This window comes from Dasypus novemcinctus, chromosome 8 (assembly GCF_030445035.2).
Source record: "Dasypus novemcinctus isolate mDasNov1 chromosome 8, mDasNov1.1.hap2, whole genome shotgun sequence".
In the NCBI taxonomy this organism is placed as follows: Eukaryota; Metazoa; Chordata; class Mammalia; order Cingulata; family Dasypodidae; genus Dasypus; species Dasypus novemcinctus.
In genome coordinates this window covers 22,936,315-22,962,403 of record NC_080680.1, presented here as the reverse complement: position 1 = coordinate 22,962,403, position 26,089 = coordinate 22,936,315, and the positions used below count along the sequence as shown (strand labels likewise).

At 40.9% G+C, this 26,089-nt stretch overlaps 1 protein-coding gene across 6 annotated transcripts in view; it reads right to left on the bottom strand.

The window, feature by feature from the left end:
- AGTPBP1 (ATP/GTP binding carboxypeptidase 1) overlaps positions 1-26,089 on the bottom strand; it is a 255,124-nt gene that overhangs the window by 141,474 nt on the left and 87,561 nt on the right. For all 6 annotated transcript variants that reach the window (XM_071216649.1, XM_071216650.1, XM_058301576.2 and 3 more), the window contains 2 exons: positions 21,343-21,474; positions 18,662-18,755 (listed from right to left, as the gene is read on the bottom strand). In XM_071216649.1, the coding sequence (XP_071072750.1) occupies positions 18,662-18,755; positions 21,343-21,474 (226 nt within the window). The remainder of the gene's footprint in view (positions 1-18,661; positions 18,756-21,342; positions 21,475-26,089) is intronic.

The following is a 26,089-nucleotide window of genomic DNA, read 5'->3' as shown; positions in this document are numbered from 1 at the left end:
GGAGTGGAGACCAATGCCGGATGCTCACTCAGGGCTGGGAATAGTGCCTGTTCCCACCAACCAGAGTGGAAACCTTCATTGTTCAAGGGGCATGGGATAAAGTATTAGGAAAGATTTTGCCTCAATACTGGGGAACAATCAGCCAGAGACAAAACACTGCTCTGATCCCATCTAATAAGTCTTTAAAACAAGATTTGAATGGCTCAAACTGCCTCCAAGAACCTAAATGCACCCTTGAACAAACTGAATGAGTATTTATAGGAATACAAAAATACTCAACACCTAAGAAGGTAAAATTCACAGTGCCTAGCATCCAATCAAAAATTATAAAACATGCAACTACTATAACGATGAGAAAAACAAACCACTTGAAACTGGCCCAGAACTGAGAAAAATGTTAGAAGACTGAGGCATTACAGCAGTTACTGTAACTGTACTTCATTTGTTCAGAAAGCTAGATTTAACATGTTGAAAGATTTTATTTGCCAAAAGTTAAACCATACAGCTACCTAAGATCTAGGCATTCCACTCCTAAGTATTCATCCAACAGACATAAAAGCATATGTCCATACAAGACTTGTACATAAATGTTCAGAGCAGCTTTATTTATAACAGCCAAAACCTAGAAATAAACCAAGTGCCCATTAACAGATAAATGTTATATCCACACAATGGACTACTACTCAGCGACTGAAAGGAATAAACTGCCGATACAACTTAGGCAAATCTCAAAACAATCACGATGTATGAAACAAAACAAAACAAAAAAGTACGTACTATATAATTCCACGGAGATAAAATTCCTGAAAATATTATGACGACAGAAAACAGATCAGTAGATCCTTGGGGACAAGAAAGTGGATAGGGTAGAGGAGGAATGGAAAAGGAAAATTACAAAGCAGAAAAACAAAACCCCCCAAAAAAAACTCTGAGGATGATGGATATGTTCATTATTTTGGTTGTGGTAATGGTTTCATGGGTTTGTATATATCCAGAACCATACTATGATTTTCTAGGGCTCTAGGAACTTTTTACCTTCATAAGCCCCTAACTCCATTTTTAAAATTTCTTTTTTAATTATTTCCTTCTTTAAAAAAGATACATAAATCACACAAAATGTTACAATGAAAAATATAAGAGGTTCCCATATCCCCCACTCCCATATCCCCCACTCCTCCCACATCAACAACTTCTTTCATTAGTATGGTACATTCACTAAACTTGATGAGTACATTTTGGAACACTGCTACATAGCATGGATTATAGTTTATACTGTTGTTTATATTCTCTCCCAGTCCATTCAGTAGGTTATGTATGACAGGATATATAAATCCACATCTGTCCCTGCAATATCATTCAGGACAACTCCTAGTCCCCAAAATGCCCCAATATCACACCTCTTTTTCCATCTCCCTACGTTCAGCAACTCCCACAGCCACTGTCTTCACATCAACGATATAATTTCTTCCATTGCTAGCCACAGTAATTCCATAATAGAATACCAGTAAGTTTACTCTAATCCATATTTTATTCCTCCTCTAAATTGAGAGGGGGCTTAGATCCCACATGGCTGATGGACGGAATTCTCCTGCTTGCACCTGTAGACTTTCTTGGTTCTCTGGTCTGGTGGTTGACCATCCTCACCTCCCTGTTAGCTGGCCTGGTTAAGTCCAACGAACCAGAGAGTAGGTGTTGCAACTCTGCTGAGGTTCAGGGACCAGCTGGCACATGGACAGTCCAGAGATTCAAGTCTCCTCAGCATACACCAACCACAGCACCAACCACAGGTTCAGTAAAAGTGACAGAAGAGGCACGCATAGAGAGGTCATATCTGACCTCTGTGATCAGAAGCACAAATTCCAAAGTAGGGCCCACTGGCAAGGTACTGAACTCCAGAGCCACCTGTTATGACCATAGGAACTAGGTGACTCTGTAGCCGTCAGGAGCACCACTACCTGGGGTTATATCTACTTTGGCTGTCTCTGAGATCCTGCTGAGATAATAAGCATAAAAGTGACCCCTCTGATGACCTCCTGACTCAGTTTCAAGTCTCTTAGCCATATAAACTCACTTATCTTGACCATTTCCCCCCCTTTTATTAAAGATCTTTTTCTAGTTTCATCACCAGCTGGTGCTTGGTAGTAATCCCTGGGCACCAGGGAGGCTCATACCCTGGAGTCATTCCCATGCTGGGGGAAAGTAATGCATTTACATGCTGAGTTTAGCTTAGAGAGTGGCCCCATTTCAGCAACATGGAGTTTCTCAGGAGGTAACTCTTAGGCACTCTTCAGCTCTGGACCTAGATGAAATTTCAAGCACACAGGTCATAAGCATAGTCATCAGTATCAAGGGCCCATCACTAGACCATCCTTCTTCACTGGCCTTTTCCCTGGTACTTGGGGAATTGCTGCTGCTCCATTGGGGAGTGTAACAGAGTTTCCAAGAATGGGAACTCAGCACTCCCCCAGTTGTCATCTGAAACTCTACCCCTCTATCTGAACCCATCTATAAATTGTTTTACAACCGCTTTGGTATATAAAGAGGAACATATTAATCTTTATTAAAACATTTCCTTCAACCTAAAAAGTTCACTTTTTTCTTCTGATTTTAAAATCAATTAAAACATTATTGTTGGCCCCTACCAGTATCATGGGCTGTCAGCACTGTGCCTAATGGGTAAATCAGCCCTATGTAGGACAATTATCAAATCATACATTTCAAATATGTGTAATTTATTGTATATCAACTGCTCAGAAAGGTATTTTTTTTAAGTAGGAGGCAATCAGGTTTAATATAAGAAAAACTATGAAGTAAATCCTTATAACTGTGGCACTTTGTTTAAAAAGGTACTATGTTATAAATTCCCTTTTATATAAAAGGAGCTAAACAAAAATCTGCTAATTAATCACATTAAAAACTTCTCAAAGTTCACTGAATTATGCATGTGTTCTCTATTGAAAATAGTAGATTCCACTGTGCATTTTCCTACCATTCAATGTAAGAAGACTTTCCTTGTCAAAGAGTTTTATTACAGAGCCTTTCATTACCCATCTAAACATTAATCTCCACATACAAACAGAAGTCAAGGTTTGTGAAAGATATTTTAAAAAGTGAAGATACAGATAACACAGAACACGGTGAGAGATAACAAATTGTATTTATTAATTTTACATATATTTTTTTAAAGATTTATTTATTTCTCTCCCTTCCCCCTCCCCACTTGGTTGTCTGTTCTCTGTGTCCATTTGATGTGTCTTCTTTGTCCGCTTCAGTTGCTGTCAGTGGCACGGGAATCTGTGTTTTAGTTGCGTCATCTTGCTGTTGTCAGCTCTCCTGTGTCAGTTCTCCATGTGGGCGGCACCATTCTTAGGCAGGCTGCACTTTCTTTAGTGCTGGGCGGCTCTCCTTATGGGGCACGCTCCTTGCGCGTGGGTTTCCCCTACGGGGGGACACCCCTGAGTGGCAGGCACTCCTTACACGCATCAGCACTGTGCATGGGCCAGCTCCACATGGGTCAAGGAGGCCCGGGGTTTGAACCGCGGACCTCCCATGTGGTAAACGGACGCTCTAACTACTGGGCCAAGTCCGCTGCCAATTGTTACATATTGTTAATCACTTCCCTGTAACTAAACTTGCAAGGAACTCATGGGATTTTCCCTTCTACAATTAATTTTTTATGCTTTAAAAGAAAATAAAAATCTTGGAGTACTTTTAAAAAGTCTTTCTCCCTGTTGGCAGTTGTTTACAACATGTATGAACCAAAAATGTTTCTAACATTTCTAAACCTAAAACTATGTTTTTATGTTGATGTTTATCTTCAATACTAGCAAAGCTGAGACATGAACCCAGTTCTTTCTGAGGAGATGAAGAGAAATCATAAACTTTGGTACAAATCAGTCTTTATGTTTTTATCAAAATATTATTAAAAAGGTATTTACACCACGGAGCCTAGAGTGTCTACAACTGAAAGCAGGAGGATTGCATCCAATATCCATGTGGAATCTAAACCCCCTCTTGACATAGCTGTGGAATGGACACAACCAAGCCAAGGTCCACAGGAAGGAGGAATACAGTAAGGATCAGAGTGGACTTAATGATATTCCATTCATGAACTATTGTGGTTAATAATCAAGAAAATGTGGCATTGATGTGGAAAAAGTGGCCATGGTGGCTGCTGGGTGCGGGGAAGGGGAGGAAGAGAAGAGATGTGGAGGCATTCTCGGGACTTGGAGTTGTCTTGGGTGGTGCCCCAAAGACAACTGCCAGATGTTGTATGTCCTCCCATGGCCCACTGGATGGAACGTGGGAAAGTGTGGGCTATGGTGTGTAAACACGGGACATAGGGTGCAGCGATGCCCAGAGATGTACTCACCAGACACAATGGATGTGACATGATGATGGGGGAGAGTGTTATTGGGGGGGAGTGGTGGAGTGGGGGTGGTGGGGGTGAATGGGGACTTCATATTTTTTAATGTAATATCTTTTAAAAAAATGAATAAATTGAGAATTGGGGGAAAAAAAAAGGTATTTAAAAAACTAGAGTTCAAAGGAACCTCTGAAATTCTAAAGACATTTATAAGCTAGTATGAATTTATACTACGAAAGTTACAAAGGGATTTTAGAATATTAGATTTATTGAAATATACAGTTTAATTATGCTAATTGTTACAATTTCTCAGAATCAAATATTTTACATTATTTCTTATATTTTTTCATCCTGCATATTTCTCATGTAGAATTCCTCACAAACTCTTGAATTTGTCTACCAGTAATATTCTAACAAGCAATACAACCAAAAAGAACTTAAAAAGCAGCCTGTGGCTTACTCATCTAGGAGGAGCAAAGGAGGAAAAGCAAAGTGCCATGTAACATCTGCTTTAAGTTGGGGCCAATTACAGTAATACCCAAACCTGTGGCATAATTCAGAAGACAGATGGGGTTACGATAACTTCCTAAGTTTCCTCCTGGATTAACTGTTTAAATCCAAGACCTAAAATTGGAAAGGAAAGAAAATCCTAAAGGGAAGCACCATCCTTCAAACCTAAGTCTCTCTCAGTCTTCTCAGAGAGACACCCTCAAAATTACAAAAAATGACAAGAGACCAAGGTACAGATATTTGAACAATTAATTATTAGTTTAAAAAAAATAAAGACATAGTTTTTCTTTTTAATATAAATGTAAAAAAGAATGAAGAGATGATTTAGATAACAATTCTTTTTCAGAAATTTCAGACCCACGGATTCCTACATGGTTTCAGATATATCCCATATGGTATAATACAGAGACTTTTGAAATGTTTTTGAAGTGTTTCATTTCTCCTAGAATCATTTTTTATTAGTTTTGATAAATTGGTTACAATGGAGAGTTGTAGATACTAAGTAGGAGATGATGAACATAAAAAGAAGGATAAGTTATGAGGAACTTTTAGAGCTCAAGAAGAGGAACAGAGCACAAAAAATATACTTTTAGTATGAGCAAGATCATTCACACCCATATTACTACACTGCCTGATTATACAATTACATTACATTAATACAGGCATTATGTAAATTATAGGAACCATCTCATTAAATCCTCACAAGAAACTCATGATGTAGGTAGTAATATTGTTTTACAGACTGGAAACTGGGGCATAATAGGTTAAGTAACTTGCTTCATGTCATAGTGCCTGCAAGTGACAAAGCTAACCATTCAAATCCAGGTCCATCTACCTCCAGAGCCTATAAAGCACTACACTACAGTGATTCTGTAAATCTGTTGTACCAATTGTGATACAATCATTTTCCTTGTTCTATTAATTTCATCAGATGTTCTAGGATTGAGTATGATCTTTACTTTAGTAAATATTTTTATCTACCCCATCAAATAACAGTTAATAATTATATGTTCAAGTAAGCTCCCATTTTCAAGAAGGGTACATTCTAAAATATTTTAGCCCTTATTAAGAAATGGTAAAAAAACTGGAAATTTTCAGAGCTCAATTTTTTTTAAGAGTAAAATTTAACCAAATAGAGCATATGGAATGATGATTCTTCTTTATAAAAGAATCACAGCTAATAAATACAGATCAAAATAATAAGAAAATTCACTGTTTTGCAACCATGAATGAAATAATCGATCTAGGCAAAGCCATGAATGACTGCTAAATCACCAGAGGAAAGCTAATGAAGACATTTATAATACATCATCACCTCAACTCAGTGATATTAATATAGCCTGTGCATAAATTCAAACTTATTTTATATCCACATATATGCCTAGAAAGCCAACTGAGAAGTATAAGCTCTATAGGCTGTGGCTATTCAGAGAGGATGCAAGCCAAATGTGTCTAGCTTACCTGGAATGTGGGGGAATCATGCTAAAAGTTTACCTGGAATGTAGGGGATAAATTTTAACTCAAGCTTACCTGGAATATGGGGGATATGTGTTAAATCAAGCTTACCTGGAGGAAACAACCTATCTAATACTCAGATAAAACACTTGAAGAAACTAAGAAAAAGTTCTTTTGCATACAAGCACCATTTGACTCCCTACTCTTATATCCCCTATATAAAAGGGACCCAAAAATTCTATTTGGGGCTCGGTTTTTATCAGGACAAGAGTCGGCCGAGTCCGGCCAGTAAAAATAAAACTTCCTTTTCAGAATTCTCACGTCCTGGCCTTCAATACAGCGTACACCTAACTTCTCTCTGCTACTACATTTCTGGGGGCTCTCCTGGGATTATGCTAAGAAGGTCAGAGGCGGCAACAGTTGTTTGCCCCTGCTAGACGTCTCCGAGGCCGGGAGGGCCCGGGCAAAAACCAGCCCTGGGCACCCCAGGACTCCCTTTTAGTCCAGAAGGTGGTTTTGGACTTCGCCAGAGCCCTCCCGGAGAAACCAGGGGCACCAAATCAGGGAATCAGGGAAGACCCTGAGAACGAAGCAGGGAGTACCTGCACGCCAAACAGGTAAGACCCCTGGGGGCACAGCACAGGAAATGCCTAATTCTAAAATTAGGAGGGAGGCTGTCAGCTCTAGAAGGAGGCCCCAGTACTCCTGAAAATACATCAGAAAGCCACCTTCTCTCTTGGTCTGAGAAAAGTAAAGCAGGGGAGTTGTGTGCTTATGATTGTGGAGACTGAGTGAGACACAGAAAATCACTTCTACGGGGCGAGTGCGGAATCCTGATCCATAGTGACCTCATACGGTCAAGGGTGGTCTAGGAGGCCTCCCTGCAAAGGGACCCTTTTCCAAGTCGGGGGTTTATACCAACCCGCTAAGGACAAGAGATGCCGAAAGCTCCCGCAAGGGACACAGCCGGAGACAGATGAAGAGTGAGGCTTGAGTGAGTGTTGTGCAGTGAAGGCACAGAGTGGAAACATGGGAAACACACAAAGTTAGGACCCCGTTAGGTTGTATATTGAAAAACTTCACCGGTGTGTTCCATGGAGAAGTATACGGCATAAAGATCCAGCCAGGAAAGCTTAGAATGCTTTGTGAATTACAAAGGCTGACTTTTGGCATGGGCTGGCCCCAGGAGGGCCCTTTAGATCCCCAAATCATCCATAAAGTCCATGACATAGTAACTGGAAAACCAGAGCACCCAGACCAGTGCTCCGACATCGATGCCTGGCAAAACGTGAGTCAAAGTCTGTCATGGTTAGAGAAGTGCATGACTAAAGAAGCCAGGATTTGCCTAAAAGCCAAGGAGTGCTGTCCCAGGAACCAGACCAAACAAGCATCGTGCAAAGAGCTGAGAGAAAGGGAGCCCCAAATCCAGTGCCGATCCACCCATTTTAGAAGGGCCAAACGAAAATGACCTCCCGCTGCCTTATGCAATTGCTCCTACCACAGGAGTGATGGGGAATGAGAATGAGCAGGTTTCCCTAAGCAGCACTCCCTCATCATCTGCATGGGGAAGTATGATGCCCACACCATCTCTGCAGTTGCCTTTATATCCATCTGCACCAGAGAGGGCACCTACACCATCCTCACAGCAATGGTGTTTGGCACCTTCCGCACCGAAAAATGCAGACCAGCTGCTTTCACAGCTGGTTGCCCCTGGCAACGCAGCGCTAATCATCAGACAGAAAGGAGAAGCTGAAAAACGGCAACTCGGACCATGGGGAGCCCTGGGGGCAAAGGAAACAGAGAGAAAGGCGGCCTTCCAGTTACCTTTCCATGAAGCCTGGGCCCCAATTTATTACAATGCAGATGATCAGATTCAGGGGGGAAACTGAAATTCATCTTCCAGTCCTTTACTACAACAGACCTCTTTAACTGGAAAAGCCACACCCCACCATTCTCAGAGAAGCCTCAAGCCATGGCGGACCTTTTCCAGGCCATCATACAGACCCACAAACCCACCTGGGCTGATTGTAAACAACTTACAATGACTTTATTAAACTTTGAAGAAAGAATGTGTGTCACACAGGGGGCTCTATCTTGGCTTAGAGAGCACCCACCCAGGGAACTCTGGACAGTGACCAAAATGTCTGCTCGCAATTCCCAGATGATGATCCGCAATGGGGATGCAAATAACGCAACCAGGCTCAACCGACTAGAACCGTTGCATAGGCCTTAGTTGAAGAATTCAGGGTGGGGAGCCAAAAAGCAGTAAACATGGCAAAAACCACCCAAATCCTACAGGCTCTCAATGAGAATCCAGCTTAATTCTATGAGAGACTGTGCAAAGCATTCCATGTATATACACCCTTAAACCCAGATGCTCCCAAAAGCCAAACAACGGTCAATGCAGCATTTGATGCCCAATCACAGGCTGACAGCTGAAGAAAGCAGCAGAAGTTGGATGGGTTCACTGGAATGAATATCTCCCAGCTCATGGAAATAGCCACTAAGGTTTATGTCAACAGCGATGTAGAAACAAGGAGAGAAGAAAATCAGAAGATGAAAAAGAAAGCAGATTTCCTGGCAGTGGCAATATTTGAAAAATCCAATCCTGTGTCACGGGGAGTAAACTGGGAAACCCCTGCCCCAAGGGAAGTGAAGGGCTCACCCCTAGGGTGAAATCAGTGTGGGTACTGCAAGGAGGAGGGGCATTGGAAGCAAGAGCATCCCAGCTGGCCACTCGACCCCATCACTGCAGCCAAAACATTAGCCAAGAAAGTTAGCAGGATGTCACAAACCAAACCCTGGGTTTGTAAAAATTCAGGGAAAAAACCTTCTGATCACTGGACTGGCAGGAATAGAGGACTCTGATAATCAGAGATTATTAGGACAGATCGGGCTCCTATTCTCTCAGCCCCGCGGAACCTATGGTCAGAGTCCAAATTGGGGCCGCACCATATATATGATGGTCGACACTGGGGCTCAACATTCTGTAATGACCAGGCCAGTCGGGCCTCTATCAAAAACACAAGCCACTATCATAGGGGCAACTGGCAAAAGTACCCATCGGCCCTTCCTCCAAGCCAGGGCCTATAAAGTTGGGGGTAAGGAGGTCACTCATGAATTCCATTATCTCCCAGAGTGCCCAGTACCCTTCCTGGGTTGAGACCTGCTGTCTAAACTGCAGGCTCAAATTACCTTTGATGCCACAGGGCAATCCACACTGACACTGGGACCACAAAACCCTCCGAAAATAGCGCTAACCCTTCCCCTGCAGGAGGAATGGAGACTGTTTTGCCTCTGCAAAACTGGCCAATCCACAGCCACGCAGCTCCCTTTGAAGATGTGCCTGAAGTATGGGCAGAGAGTAACCCAACGGTGATGGCACATGACATTCCTCCCATTATTATTGAAATAAAGCCCACAGCCAGTCCAGTAAGCATAAAGCAATATCCAGTTCCACGTGAAGTTCAAGAAAAAGTCTGGCTACATATTCAGAGATTACTGAATGAAGGCATATTGAGGCCATGCCCGTCTCTGTGGAACAACCCACTCTTTCCAGTTAAAAAAGCTGATGGGCAGTCCAGGACTTACAAGCAGTTAATTCAGCAGTAAGAACCCTCCATTCTGCAGTTTCTAATCCATATACTCTTATCAGCTTAATACTCTCATCAGCAATCTACTTTTCATCCTTAGATCTTAAGGATGCCTTCTTCTATATTCAGGTAGCACTCTAGAGCCAACTGATTTTCGCCTTTACATTGGACAATCCAAACTCAGGCGAAAAGCAGCAGCTAACATGCACGTGACTGCCTCAGGGATTTAAAAATGAACCCACTATGTTTGGACAAGCCCTGGCCAACGATCTCAAATCCTTTAAACCAGAAAGCCATATTTGTTTCCTCTTCCAATATGTAGATGACCTCATCCTCAGAAGTCCCACCTACTAAGACTATACTGATGGAACCCATGCCCTTTTAAAGCACCCTCAGCCAAAAAGTTACTGCGTGTCTAAGAAAACAGCCCAAATCTGCCTACTTCAGGTCAAATATCTAGGTTATAAAATAGTGCATGGGCACCGTGAATTGGGACTAGAAAGAAAGAAAACAATCTGTAGTCTCCCTGAACCCAACACCCGCCGGAAGCTACGAGAGGTCCTTGGAGTGGCTGGATTCTGCCACAATTGGATGCCCAATTTTGGGGTCCTCACATGTCCTTTATATGAAGCCACAAAGGGGGGAGATCATGATCCCCTGCTCTGGGAAAGCCCACGGAAAAATGCTTTCACTGCTCTCAAACAAGCTCTAATGGAAGCACCGAGCCTCAGGCTTCCAGATCTCAGTAAACCGTTCTACCTCTATTCATAACCACCAAAGCATCGCAGTAGGAGTACCCACACAATACCTCGGTTCCTGGCAAAGACCTGTAGCTTATGTATCCAAACTGGAAACTGTAGCCCAGGGATGGCACTCAGGCCTACAAGCTGTAGCAGCTGCAGTAACACTAACAACAAAAGCCATAAAATTAACTCTTGGGCAGCCTATAATTGTCTGGGTTCCACATGCAGTAATCACAATCTTAGAAGCCAAAGGAACACACTGGCTTACTAACAGCTGCCTGGTTAAACAGCAAATCCTATTATGTGAAAACCCATCCACCCAACTGGAACTTGTAAAAACCCTAAATCCTGCCACCTTGCTACCCATGGAGCCAGGGATTCCAGCCCATAACTGCCTGGAAACATTGCAACAACTATATTCCAGCCAGCCAGACCTCTAAGACTAGCCACTGGCAAATCCTAACATGCAGTTCTTCACAGATGGGAGTAGCTTTATGCAGGGGCAGCAATCAGCAAGTGAGATACACTGTAGTAATATCTGAAACCACAGGAGAGGCCCAGCGCCTCCCAGATAACACATCAGCACAAAAAGTCGAACTCACTGCCCTCACCCGAGCCCTACAACTTACAGCTGGAGCCAAGGTTAACATTTACACAGACTTACAAATATGCCTTCCTTACCCTGCACGTGCATGGAGTCTTATACAAACAAAAAGAACTCATTAACTCAGGAGAAAAGAGCATTAAACATGGCACACAGATTCTGGAACTACTGGAAGCAGTTTGGGAACCTATCAAAATGGCTGTGATGCACTGCAAGGAACATCAGACAAGCCACAGCCCTGTTGCCCAGGGAAATCAGAGGGCAGATGCTGAAACAAAAAGAGTGGCACAGGAAGGATCCCTATCTGAAAACCTGGCTGCTACTCTCATTCCTCAACCTCTTAATTATCAGAAACTCCAGTATACACTGTCTGCTCTCATCGTGCAACCTCTGAATCACTGGGAATTGCAATATATTCAAGTCGAGAGAGAGTGGATATTTTCTGAGAGCAGGACACAGGGACCAAACGGGTGGTGGACATTGCCTGATTACAGAATAGTCGTGTCTCAAATATTAGCTCCAACTGTAGTTCAAAACTACCACAAAAACACACACATGGGAAAAACCTATCTTAAGATGTGTTAGAAAGAGTCTTCTACATCTCAAGTCTAGCTGCTATCACCCATGCTGTATGCCAGCAGTGTGTGACGTGTAAAAAATAACTCTTGCCAGGGACCACGGGAGCTCCAGGAGTCCAAAGAATCAGCAGTATGCCTCTCGAAGATCTAGTAATTGATTTCACTGAAATGCCATGATCCAGAAGCTATAACTCTTAGTCCTCATTTGTACCTCTTCTGGCTGGGTGGAAGCCTTTTCCACTTGAAAAGAAAAGGCTGAAGAATTAGCCAAAGTTCTCCTCAGGGAAATCATTCTTCGATATGGGCTACCCCTCTCAATTGGCTCTGACAACAGATCCGCCTTTATCTCTAAAATCACTCAAAAGATTGCCAAAGCACTGTATGTCCAATGGAAACTGCACACCGGTTACCGTCCTCAAAGCTCAGGCAAAGTAGAGCAAATGAACCATACGATAAAAACTTACATTGTCAAGATTTGCCAAGAATCTGGGCTAACATGGGTTCAAGTACTTCCAAGTGCTCTCCTCCAAGTTCAAGCCAGCCCAAGCCAAAAGCTAAGCCTAGCCCCTTATGAAATCCTCTTTGGGAGAACCCCCCTCCCCCCAATCAGAAATATAGAAAAGGATCTCAGAGAAAGAGGAAACTTATCAATAGCTCAGCAAATGATTAGCTTAGGAAAACCCCTACAAAACCTGCATCACTGGGTCCAAGAAAGGGCCCCCATGAGTTTAAGCAGCTCCATACACTCGTACAAGCCGGGAGATGCAGTCTGGGTCAAAAAGACTGGAAATCAGCTCCAATAACCTCTCAATGGCAAGGACCCTATCTTGTCATTTTATCCACCCCGAATGCAGTTAAAGTAGCTGAAATCACCCTGTGGATATACCATAGCCAGGTCAAGCGAGCTGCGCCAGAGTCCTGGACCGGTATTCCAGATACCCACAGCTCAACCAAACTCATCTTGCAAAAGAACAAAACACCAAGTCTTGCTCCACCCCAGAAGCTGACTGGTCCACACACAGCCAAAGATTGAGGATGGAACACCAAGCCCTGCTCCAGTCACACCCCGGAAGCTGACTGGTCCACCCAAGGCTGAAGACTGAGGACAGAACACCAAGCTCTGCTCTAATTACATCCCAGAAACTGACTGGTGTACGCACAGCTGAAGAATAGGAATCCGGTTTAATCTCAGTTACAGTGCCTCTTTGGTTATCTTCCCTACCCCCAGCCCTGACCCTCCCATGGTCCCAGGTTGGCACCACAGAGTGTGAGCCATGTATCCAGAAGGTACGAACGGGGGCCCATGTCAATACCACATTAATATATCACAGCCATTACACCCGCAAGGGCCAGATAACCACCTGTCAGTTTGAGGGAATCTCCTATAGTGTCTGCAACATATCTGGTCAAATAATCTGCTATGACCCCAAGCCCCCAACAGTCTCCTGTAAACGGGAAATAAGAGTGCTTAATCAAAATGAGGGAGCTACTTAACTCTACCCCAGTCACTAGCCGGAACCAACGAGTATCCCTATTTGATGCATGTAAAGTTAGAGACTCCAGGATACTATGGAACAGCGATTGTGGAGGGCTCAGCTAGGAGCAGAAATATACTCTTAACAATAAATACATGTGTGCCCCAGAAATGAAAAGTGCAGCCCAAGGGGGTGCAAATACATAGGTGCATACTACTGTCCCTACTGGTCCTGTGTCACCTGGGCCACCTGGAACACAGACCCCACTAAACAAACAGCCATCCTCACCAAGGGTATGGCCCCGGCTAACTGTCCACGTGGGCAATGTATTCCCTTAAACCTCATCATCCTTAAACCTGAAACCTGGCAAACTCAGGGAGTCCCAATGGGCCTCCGCATTGATGGTAGAGGAATAGACCCAGGGGCCTACATCTGGGTTGGGTATCAAGAAAACCCACTCTCAAGTATAGCCCACTCTGTGTTCCACTCCTTCTATGAAGAAATGGAAAAGCCCTTTTCCATTCCACAGGCAGCAAGAAACCTCTTCATAAACCTAGCTGAGGTAGTAGGGGCACCCTTAAATGTCTCCTCGTGCTATGTATGTGGAGGTACTAATATGGGAGACCAATGGCTCTGGGAAACTAGAGAATACAATTACAGCCAACCATATAATGGCACTGGCCTCCCACCTATCCCCCGAGATAGTATGTGGCCCTTGCAAACGTATAGGAAAATATTGTGCTTTAAGGGCCTGCCTAAACTCCTCTATATCTGTGGGAAACCTAACATGTACAGGGGGAAAATTCCAAAATTATACCACCAATACAACAGAGCCTTGGGGAACATGGAATGAATCTGACCTCATTCTCATAAATCGTACTTTCCCCAAATTAATCGCAGCATGGAACTCCACCCTAAAAGGCCCCTTTACACCCCAAATGGTCTGTACTGGATTTGTGGAAAGGTTGAATTCTGAGAACTTCCCCAAAACTGGTGTAGTACTTGTACGCTAGGTACAATAAAACCCTCCTTCTTCCTCATTCCCTTAACAGAAAGAAAGGCGCTAAGCCAGCCACTATATCAAAACATAAGAGAAAAAAGGGCTGTCGTTACCTGGAGAGGTGAAGAATGGCTCCCTGAGCATATAATCCAAAATTATGGGCCAGCAACATGGGCAGAGGATGGCATGTGGGGTTATCAAACCCTTATCTATACGCTAAACTGAATCATCCACATACAACCCGTGGTAGAAATAATAACTAATGAAACTGCCCATGCTCTAAACTTACTAGCCCAATAGCAAACTAAATTTAGAAATGCTATCTATCAAAACCGTCTCCCCTTAGACTATCTCCTGGCAGCTTAAGGGGGAGTTTGTGGAAAATTCCATCTCTCTAACTGCTGCCTTGAACTACATAGCACTGGAAAAGGTTACTGATGAAATTACAAGCAAAATGGTAAAAACTGCTCATGTTCCAGTGCAGACCTGGAATGGGTGGAATTTAAGTAATCCCTTTGGAGGCTAGCAGTCAATAGTAAATAATTTCAAGCTTCTACTGGGAATAATTGCCCTCCTCATAGGAGGATGCACCACACTTCCTTGCCTCCTCCCTTTCATCATACACAGAATGTGCACCCTAATAAGTGGTATAGTAAAAACGAAGACAGTTGCCCATCTCATGGTTCTATATACATAACAGTTCAGAGAGACTCTGACAACAGTGATGCCAAAGCTTAATAACCTTAAGCAGGCATCGGGAAATAATACAGTCTGTGCTATATATTCAAACTTATTTTATATTCAAATATGCCTAGAAAGTCAACTGAGAAGTATAAGCTCTACAGGCTGTGGCTCTTCAGGGAGGATGCAAGCCAAATGTGTCAAGCTTACCTGGAATGTGGGGGGTTCGTGCTAAAAGCTTACCTGGAACGTGGGGGGTTCATGCTAAAAGTTTACCTGGAATGTAGGGGATATGTGTTAACTCAAGCTTACCTGGAATATGGGGGATATGTTTTAAATCAAGTTTGCCTGGAGGAAAAAACCTAATACTCAGATAAAACACTTGAAGAAACTAAAAGAAAAAGTCCTTTTACATACAAGCATCATTTGACTCCCCACACTTATATCCCCTATATGAAAGGGACCCAAAAATTCTATTTGGGGCTCAGTTTTTATCAGGACAAGAGTCAGCTGAGGGAAGCGGACTTGGCTCAATGGACAGTGTCCTCCTACCACACAGGAGGTCCGTGGTTCAAACCCAGGACCTCCTTGACCCGCGTGGAATTGGCCCATGCACAGTGCTGATGCGCGCAAGGAATGCCATGCCACGCAGGGGTGTTCCCCACGTAGGGGAGCCTCATGCACAAGGAGCGCGCCCTGTAAGGAGAGCCACCCAGCATGAAAGCAAGTTCAATCTGCCCAGGAGTGGCACCACACACACGGAGAGCTGATTCAGCAAGATCACGCAACACCAACAACAACAAAAAAAAGAGACACAGATTCCCGGCCCGCTGACAAGAATAGAAGCTGACACAGAAGAACAGAGAGCAACTGGACACAGAGAGCAGACAACTGGCGGGGGAAGAAATAAAAAAAGAAAGAAGAGTAGGCCGAGTTCAGCCAGTCGAAATGAAACTTCCTTCTCAGAATTGTCGTGTCCTGGCCTTCGATACTGTGAACACCCCAGCTTCTCTCTGCAACTACATTATTAACTCATCAAAACAGAGCACTTTTATGGCTGAGAGGTTACGCTTATGCACTTACTAGAAGGATCTCACTGACTGCCAAATTAGACACTACACAAAACAACAGGGCTCCTCAGTGCTCTGGAGGCACCCAGGCACTATTGTCAGGGCAGAGAGCTCATGAGTTTGGTGCCTTGCCAGTGGGCCCTACTTTGGGGTTTGTGCTCCCCAGTGTGACAGAATTAGACTCAGTTGTGGTTTCCATATACATGATTCTTCAGTCCTTCCATTTGAACCTGTAGTTGGTGCTGGAGTTGGTGGGTGTATGTCCAAGAGACTTGAATCTGTGTACTGTCCATGTGCCAGCTGGGCCTGAGCCTTGATAGAGTTGGAACACCTACTCCCCAGTTTCACTGGATTCACCTAGGACAACTAACAAGGAGGTGAGCATGATCATTCCAAGGAACAGAGAGAGTCTGCAACTGCAAGCAGGAGAGTCCCATCCATATGCCCCATGCAATCTAAGCCCCCTCTTAATTAGAGGTGGAGTGGGCATCACCATCCTAGAATCCTCCAGATAGGGAATGAACTATAGACTAGTGTAGACTTACTGGTATTCTATAGACTTATTGTTATTCTAGCCATGGAAAAACTTGTATCATTGATGTGGAAGCAGTGGCCATTGGAGGTTCTGAGGTCAGGGAGAGGGAAAACAGGTACAATACGGGGGCATTTTTGGAATGTGGGAACTATCCTGAATGACATTGCAACGACAGATACAAGCCATTATATATCTTGCTATAACCTACAGAATTGTGTGGGAGACCATGTAAACTACAAAGTAAACTATAGTCCATGTTTAGTGGCAATGCTCCAAAATGTGTTCATCAATTGCAATGAATGTACCACACTTATGAAAGATGTGGTTAATGGGGGCAAATGTGGGCAGTGTGGGGAGTAGGGCATTACGGAAATCCCCTATATTTTTTTATGTAACATTTATGTAATCTAAATATCTTTTTTTTTTCAATTAAAAATTTAAAAAAACAGAGTACTAAGCACCCCTTATGAAATATTTATTAACAAAAAAGAACCCAAATCTAATCAATCCCCTACTCTAACTATTAGTCTAAAGATAATGAAGGATATACCTACACATTAAATGACCCAAGGAAACAATCATCCTAATTCAGAATACACAAGACATATCACCCAGGTCTTTAAACAAATAAAACAAAATAGGAAGGACTGTTACTGATTTTAAAAGAATATGAGATGCATCAGTCAAATGCAATATATAAACCTTATCTGCATCCCGATTTGAACAAACCAACTATAAAAAGACATTTCTTAGACAATCAGAAAATATTAAATGATATTAAGGGATCATTAATACTGTTGGGTATACAAATGATATTGTGGTAATATTAAAAGAAAAATGTCCATATCTGATAATGATCATACTACATAATTTACATATCAAATGCAATGGCTGGTATTTGCTTTTTTAAAAACATATTATAAAAATAGAGGTAGTAGCAATAAATGAAATAAAAATGGCAAAATATTGGTAGTTGTTAAAACTGGTTGATAGATGCACTGCAGTTCATAATATTATTCTACTTTTGTGTATGTAAATTTGCTAAATATAATGAAGAATAAAGTATGTGCTTTCAGTTCTGATTCAAGCAAACCAACTATAAAAGAATAATTTTGAGACATTGGGGAAACTGGAATGCATACAGGATTCTACTTCAAAGAATTAATAATTTGGGGGGGTATCATTATAGTATTGAGGGGTTTTTTAAAGTCCTTACTAATTAGAGTTAAATTCTGAAGTATTTAAGGGAGAAATCACAAAATATCTGGGAAATGCTCATAGAAAAAAAAAATGCAGGGGGCTGGAGGGCCAACATCCAGCATTTGCTTTAAAATATCCAAGAATGAAACAAATAAATAGAAGTTTTAAAGGGGAATAAATGAAACAAAAAAGGGAAAATGCTGGCAATTGTTGAATACCAGTAATTAATATAACTAATTCAATATAATTAGTTTAATATTACATTCACTCTACTTCATGTATGTTTGAAAAATTCCATAATGACTCCTAATATGACTGAAAAAAATATTAAATATAATCAAATTACTGGACACTTCATTTATTTTCTGAGATTAAAACACCTATGACTATATATATATATATATATCAAGGTAAAGAAAAAAAAAACATGATTTTGAGAAATGGAATGTATAAATTTTAAGACACATTCATCTAATCACAAGTATGAAGGAAGTGGTCATTATAAGATTGCAAACCTGGGTGAGGAAGATAGTAGGCATTCAATAAATGTTTCTGAATGAAGGATATTCTATAAATGAAAATTTTTTTTCCTTCACAATAACCAGAAATATTCAAAATCTAAATTTCTATGAACACTATATTCAATGAATTTAAGATTTTCTAACTTTGATATATCTTTGAAGGTTAAAATTTATACTAAAGAAAATCCTTACCATAATAAAATCACTATTTAAGAAATAAGAGAGGACACTAGATACAATTTAATACAACCTGCTCGTTCTATTTAAATCAGGATGAGACATAGAATAACATAGGCTAAATCTCTATTTACATTAAAAACATTTACTCACTTCATAAGACCTGAATTCTTCTTACTAAATGGTCCAATGATTTTAAACATCAGTTCCACAACTCCATTTTTCCCTAAGGATACTGAATTCACAGCTGGTGGGGAAAAGATGTAAATAATTAAAAATCTCAATAACTGAAATATGTATACTTGATGTTTAGCAAATTTCCCTCAAAAAATTTATCTTAGCTAATCACTCGAAGAGAGAAAGATTTGTTTGATTTTTTTTTTTATGGGAAATTGCAGAAAATTTCTGAAACAAGTTATATGGATCAAAAAAAAACATGTTATAAAAACAATACTTAAACTGCACCATTTATTTATTCTATAAATTTAGTAAACTTCTTATGGGAATGCAGAGACAAAATAGTCTCTGCTCTTGGAGAGCACAGTATTGAAGAAAATAACAAAAACAATAAAAAGTTAATTACTCAGTTATTTTCTATGTAGATTAAGGGGTGTAGCTTTTTTAGCCTATACCACTGAGGAGTCCCTAATCCAGAGTAGGACAGAAGGCATATATGGAGAAAATGATGCTTGGCTCAGTTTTTAAAAATAATAGGAATTATTAGGATAGGATTTGGAGAAACTGAGGCATAGATATGGCTCGGAATATCCCTGGAGGCAGAGAGAACATGAGCAATAGAACAGAGGCAATGAATACCACAGGGTACAAGCATTTATGTGTTCTTAAAGCACACAGTATCAGACAAAGGCATATGAAATGGGAAGATGAGGTGGGAAAAGAATATGAAAAACAAATTATGAAGGGCCCTAGAAGTTTTCATTCTTTCAGTTTCAGGGAATCAACCAAAAGCAACAAGTCGGATCTGCATATTTAAATAAGCAAAGCCAGAATTCACACCACTCTGAGGAAGGATCTGAGAGACACAATAGGGGGCTGTGTTTATATAAGAGATAACAAGGACCTTAACTGAAGCAATTGTAGTAGGGAAAAAGGAAACTATTTTACTACTTCTCATGGAATATGTAAAACAATTACCTAATCAGAAAATTCTGTTCAACATCTTCAACTCTTAAATATTATCAAGAAAACTACAGATAAACCATTTGCTAGTCTTCTAGTGATTAATTCAATAAAACATCACCAAAAATGTAGTGATAATTCTATAAATAATTTTAATTTCTTGTCTATTACTCAGTTATCCCTTCTAATTTTATGCCTGTGTTGTCTTCCTTTGTCCTTCATTGGGGAATCAATGGTTTATCTATTGTATTTTAAGCCAATTCAGTTTTATTTTTTATTTTTTCAGGAGGTACAGGGGAATGCATCCAGGACCTCATACATGGGAAGCAGGTGCTCAATTAACTGAGCCACATCCACTCCCCACTGAGAGTTCTTTCTTTTATGTTTTTTTTTCCCATTTAAAAAAAAAATTTTTTTTTTTAAAGATACATAGATCACACAAAATACTACATTAAAAAATATAAGAGGTTGCCATATACCTCACTCCCAAAACCCCTCACTCCTCCCATATCAACAACTTCTTTCATTAGTGTGGTACATTCACTGAATTTGGTTTTTTTGTTTGTTTGTTGCTAGGAGTTAGAGGGATGGAATCCTGGACCTCATACATGGGAAGCAGGCACTCAACCCTTGAGCTACATCCTCTCCCCAAAGAGAAGTGGTTTTTTGGTTTGTTTGTTTCTTTTTAGGAGATACTGGGTATCAAACCTGGAACCTTGTACGTGGGAAGTAGTCACTCAACCACTTGAGCTCCCTCAGTTTTATTTTTTTTAATCAACTGTTTTTCTATTTTCTAATGTGTGTATTTTCATTTGTTAGTTTACTTTACATCATTCTTTCTGCTTTATTTTGTACTTACTGCTCTATTCCTGACTTGGAGTAGCTATCTAATTCATTCATTTCCTTATGTTCTTTTAAACTATGTAAGTGTTATTTAAGGGTTCAAAGCAATTTTCTTCTGAATATACTTTTAGCCTACTGTCAAGGGATGTCTGTATGTGTACACACAAAAACACACACACGTATATATACATATACATACATACACATATTGAGCACTTTTGTTATTATTTTGCAGTGATATTCTGCAACTCAATTCTGGATTATTTCTTATTTTTTAACTACTTAATTCTGCAATAATAAAAAATCCTTGTCTCATGGGTGTGGGAGCTAAAAAAGAGTTTGAATGTGTTTTGGGAGATACTTCATCTGAAGCTGTGTCTCTGTGATCCCTCCTCCCTCTAGCTTCCTCAGAGGTTCCCATACTCCCCAGGTTCTGTGCTGTTACTTCTGTACTGATTGCTGAAGATAATTAGCTCCAGATGACTATGCTGATTCATACCTTCCTCCTCAGCTTTCCTCTCATCCTGGAAAATACAAAGATACACTAGCAATTTTTCCAGCTGACAGCTCACTCATATTCTTCCACATATTTTACACAGGCTGCCTACTCATCTGCCTTCACTACCATCCTTTATAAATTAGGGGAATTAATGAGAACACCTAAGATTTTGTTAATTCACCTTCTTACCCCACATGATTTATGTGGTGGGTGGAGCTAGGAGCTAAAATAAGCCATACTAAATCTACTCTTTCCTTGCCCACAAATTGTGGAGGTTTATGGATTAAGATATTTTAACACTTTTGTGTAATTTCATAACAGAGTTAACTAAAAGTTGCTCAAAAATACTCACAGTTGGCAGAATATACACGTAAAAGCTGAAGACAAGGCAGAACTAAGTGATGATTCTGCAAATTCTGTTTGACCAAATTCAGGGTTATATTCAAAACTCCATTAATTCTAGCTTTCACTCCAAATTTTTTGTCTGTTTAAAAAAAAGAAAAAACAATTTATTCATATGTACATAACTTTTGAATAAAATGAAGATGTTATAAGGCAATAATATTTTACATTTAAACTAAGAATTCATATCATCAAGTAGAAAGCTATACTGAAACAATTAAAATTATGATTTTTAACATAATCCTTATACTTTTGAAACATTATTGACTGGCTTGAAAGATTATACTAAGAGGTAGGTGGGGGGTCGGTTGGAATAGCCTGACACAGACTGTCATGAAAGCAAAAACTTAACTGACCCACCACATGTATAAGACTGTCCAGTTCAACACCTTTCTCTGAAACACCATCCCACAGTTAAAGGTCATAATAAAGAATCTAAATGTCCATTACCAATAATATTTATTTAATATGAACTGTATTCTCTTTAAACTTATAAAAAGAATAAAAATTAATGAAAAACTTAACAGCTTATATAGAAAATAATCTGACAAATATTACCAAGCAAATTTCTAAAAGGATATATTTCTGGATAAAGAAAGAAGAGGGAATTAAGTTCTTGATTTTTATTTTCATAAAGAGACTAAATGAGTAAAAGGAAATCTGGATAACAAGAAATTAGAATGCTAAGCTCTAAGCAAGGAGAGTAAGGAGATCCAGCAAACAGATTTTTCACAAACAAATTTTAAGTGAAAAAGAACTGAATATTCCTGAGGGAAAATTACTCTCACCTCATAAGAAAAAGAAAAGGGTTAAAAAATCATATAAAAAATTAGCACATAATGTCCTTGAATAACATAAAAAGGGGAAACTAGGGCAAACAGGGAAAAAAAAGTACAAAGATTTAAAAGAATACATTGAAGAAAATAAATAGAAGAGCTATAACTTAAAAGGGCTTTTAAAGAAATACAAAAGGTAAATTAAATACATTAATATCTTAATTTAGTTTCATGAAAAATAGGGAAAAAAAACCTGGTTCTAATTAGAGTAGGAGGCAAGAGGTAATAATATTCTTAATATTTTATTTTTCATTTGTGGGAACAATTTTTCAGTAAAAATCTTCAGAGGGAGCCCGTAAATTTCACATAAGAGTTAAAGAAAAATACAAGACAGCGAGGGATTGTGGGACAATGGCGATGGACTAACTGAATCCTCAGTTACTGAATGGACAGCTGAATGCTCTCACAAAAACAACGGAGAAAGAGGAGGGACCTGCTTTGGGGGTTAGCAGACCAGGACCATGCTACACAACTCCCAGGAGGGTGAGGGACAGAGAGGCAAAGAAGCTGAAATTACAAACATGAGTTACCAAGACCCTGTGGCAGCCAGGAAGGGTTCCCCTCCCCTACCCCCAAGATAATAAGCTAGGGAAAACCCCTGGTTTGCTGCAGTCAACTGAGGGAAACGGACATCTTCCTTCCTGTCAGCTGTTTCAAGGGAAAAGGGAGGGGAGGTTGGGGTGCTTTTCTTTAGTGAATTTGGCCAGCAGAGCCCATTATGAATCTCCACTCTGGAGATTTAACACAGGAACACAGGAAAGACCAGATTGAAACACCTCCTGAAAAAGTGCGCTGAGGAGTGCCATCTGCTGGCTGCTCTGGAAACTGCATGGACAAAAACTGCTACCCAAACCAAGAGAAAATCTGTACCCCACTAGTGAGTCCACGGTCCATTTTAAAAACTTAAACTGCACAATTTTAATGACTGAGAATAAGTTGAATCAAATATCAAAGAAAAGCTGTGAAAAAAAGCAATAGGTAAGAGACAGAAATTATCCAACAGAGTAAATTCACCAACATATTCAGATGCCTAGACATTGGCAAAAAACTGCAAGCCGTACTAGGAAACAGGAAGAGATGACCCAGTCAAAAGAACAAACCAAATATCCTGAAGAGATGCAGGATTTAAGACAATTAATTCGTGATAATCACACAATTCTCCTAAATCCCTTCAAAGAATTTATAGAAAATATGACTAAAGAAGTAAAGGATATTAAGAAAACCCTGGGAGAGCATAAAGAACAATTTGAAAACCTGCAAAGAAAAGTAACAGACATTATGAGAATGAAAGACACAATGCATGAGATTAAAAATACATTAGAGAAAGAACCAGCAAGATGGCGGTGGAGTAAGGAACTCCTAGAGTCAGCTCCTGTTACAGGGCAGTTAGCAAACACCCAGATCTCTCTGGAGCTAGCTGAGTACCTGCTTGGAGGCTCCAGGAGGCCAGAAGAGCATCCTGCAATGTCCTTGGGGGAGTGGAAGGAGGAGACTGCCCATCTGCAGAGAAGACTCATAAGTAGAGCGCTCCATGCCACGGAGGCCAGTGCGCATCCTCCACGGGAGGCAAAAGCTGCCTCAGGAGCTGTTCCATGGCTGGAATTAAAAGCTCCACTTCCCCAAAATGAGGGAGGAAGAGATGGCTGGGCACCCATTTCTGCTATGATGAGTAAATTCAGTGGGCTACAGTATGATCCTGAGAACAGCTAAGGCTTGAGCCTGTCCAGGTCAGAAAGAGGCCAGAAGCCGCCATCTTAACTCTGCACCTGGCACAAGGGAAGCAGGGCGGACTGAGGATCCCAGTGCTGGTGGGGACAGGCTTCCTTCCATCCAGATCATACTGCACGTCTAGCCTACACCCTAGTGCCACCTCCAGCAGGGAGGAAGGTGTGGGGACCTGTGCCAGCCTCTCTGGAAATTATCAGCCAAGCCACAGTGGCCGGTGATCATTCTACTCTGGTGGGACAAGCCACCCCAGGAGCTGTTTTGTGACAGGAACCAGAAGCTTCATTTCTCAGAAACAGGGGAGGAGGAGACGGTTGGCTGCCGATTTCAGCTACTGATTGGGAGACTTGGCTGGCTAAGAGATAACCCTGGGAACTGCTGGGGTGAGAACCAGACCAAGTCAGAAAGAGGCCAGTAGCCGCCATTCTGACTCTACCCCCAGCCTGAGAGAAAGCCGGGCTGACAGTTTCTTTCATGCAGATCACCCTGCAGCCTGCCAAGGCTTCAACCCCGCCTCTGGTAGGGAGGAGGCTGAGGAGCCCTGCACCAGCCTATACAGGTAACTGTAGGGAACTTCGGCTGGCATAGACTGAAAATCAGAAGTCTACCAGGGCAACTGTACCTGCACTGCAGAGATTGCTGCCCACACTTGCAGCTCCATCCCTGCCCCAGGTAGGGGAGAAAGGAATGTGAAGCTTCATCAGTCTCTCTGGGCAACTATAGTCTAGGTCTGCATGTGGATTATTCCACACAGCTGGGACACAGTCCCTACCCCTGGCAAGGAAGAAAGTTGGAAGAAGTTTCATTGGTCCCTGGTGCAATGAGGACAGCTTGAGCATTCAAAGTTTACAGCACCAACTACCTGCTTGGCTCCTACTGCATAAACAGCAAGGGAGAAACAATAGGAAGCCCTAAACTAGAGAGAAAAACTGCACCCAGAAAAAATACTCTAGTAAGCCAGATGCAAAGACAACAACAAAAAATTATAATCCACACCAAGAAACAGGAAGCTATGGGCCCAGTTAAAGGAACAGCCTCCAGATGATATCAAGGAGTTGAGACAACTAATCATAGATGTTCAAACAAATCTCCTTAATAAATTCAATGAGATGGCTAAAGAGATTAAGTATATTAGGAAGACACTGGATGAGCACAAAGTAGAAATTGAAAGCATACACAGAAAAACAGCAGATCTTATGGGAATGAAAGGTGCAATCATGAAATTTAAAAAACATTGGAATCATATAATAGCAGATTTGAGGAGGCAGAAGAAAGGATTAGTGGCCTTGAAGAAATGACCTCTGAAAGTGAACATACAAAAGAAGAGATGAAGAAAATAATGCAAAAAATCAAACAAGATCTCAGGGAACTAAATGACAGCAAAAGATGTGCAAACATACATGTCATGGGTGTCCCAGAAGGAGAAGGGAAAAGTGGTGAAGGAATATTTAAAGAAATAATGGTAGAAAATTTCCCAACCCTATTGAAGGACATAGATAGCCCTGTCCAAGAAGCACAAAGTACTCCCATCCAAAAAAATCCAAATAGACCAACACCAAGACACATAATCATCAGAATGTCAAAGGCAAAAGACAAAGAGAGAACTCTGAGTGCAGCAAGAGAAAAGCAATGCGTAACACATAAGGGATATCCAATAAGATTAAGTGCTGATTTCTCACCAGAAACCATGGAGGCAAGAAAACAGTGGTTTGATATATTTAAGATACAAGAGAAAAATTTCCAGCCAAGAATCTTATATCTAGCAAAACTGTCTTTCAAAAAGGAGGGTGAAATTAGAATATTCACAGGTAAACAGAAACTGAGAATTTCTAAGCAAGAGAACAGATTTTTCAGGAAATATTAAAGGGTGTGTTAGATCCTGAAAAAAAAAAAAAGACAGGGGAGAGTGGCCTGGAAGAGAGTCTAGGAAGAGTGGTGAAAATAAAATATGACAGATAAAACTCAAATAGGAATAAACTTAACCAATGATATAAAGCACTTGTATTCAGAAAACTGCAACTCAATGTTAAAACAAATCAAAAAAGCCCTAAATAACTAGAAGAACATTCTATGCTCATGGATTGGAAGACTAAATATCATTAAGATGTCAATTCTACTCAAATTGATATACAGATT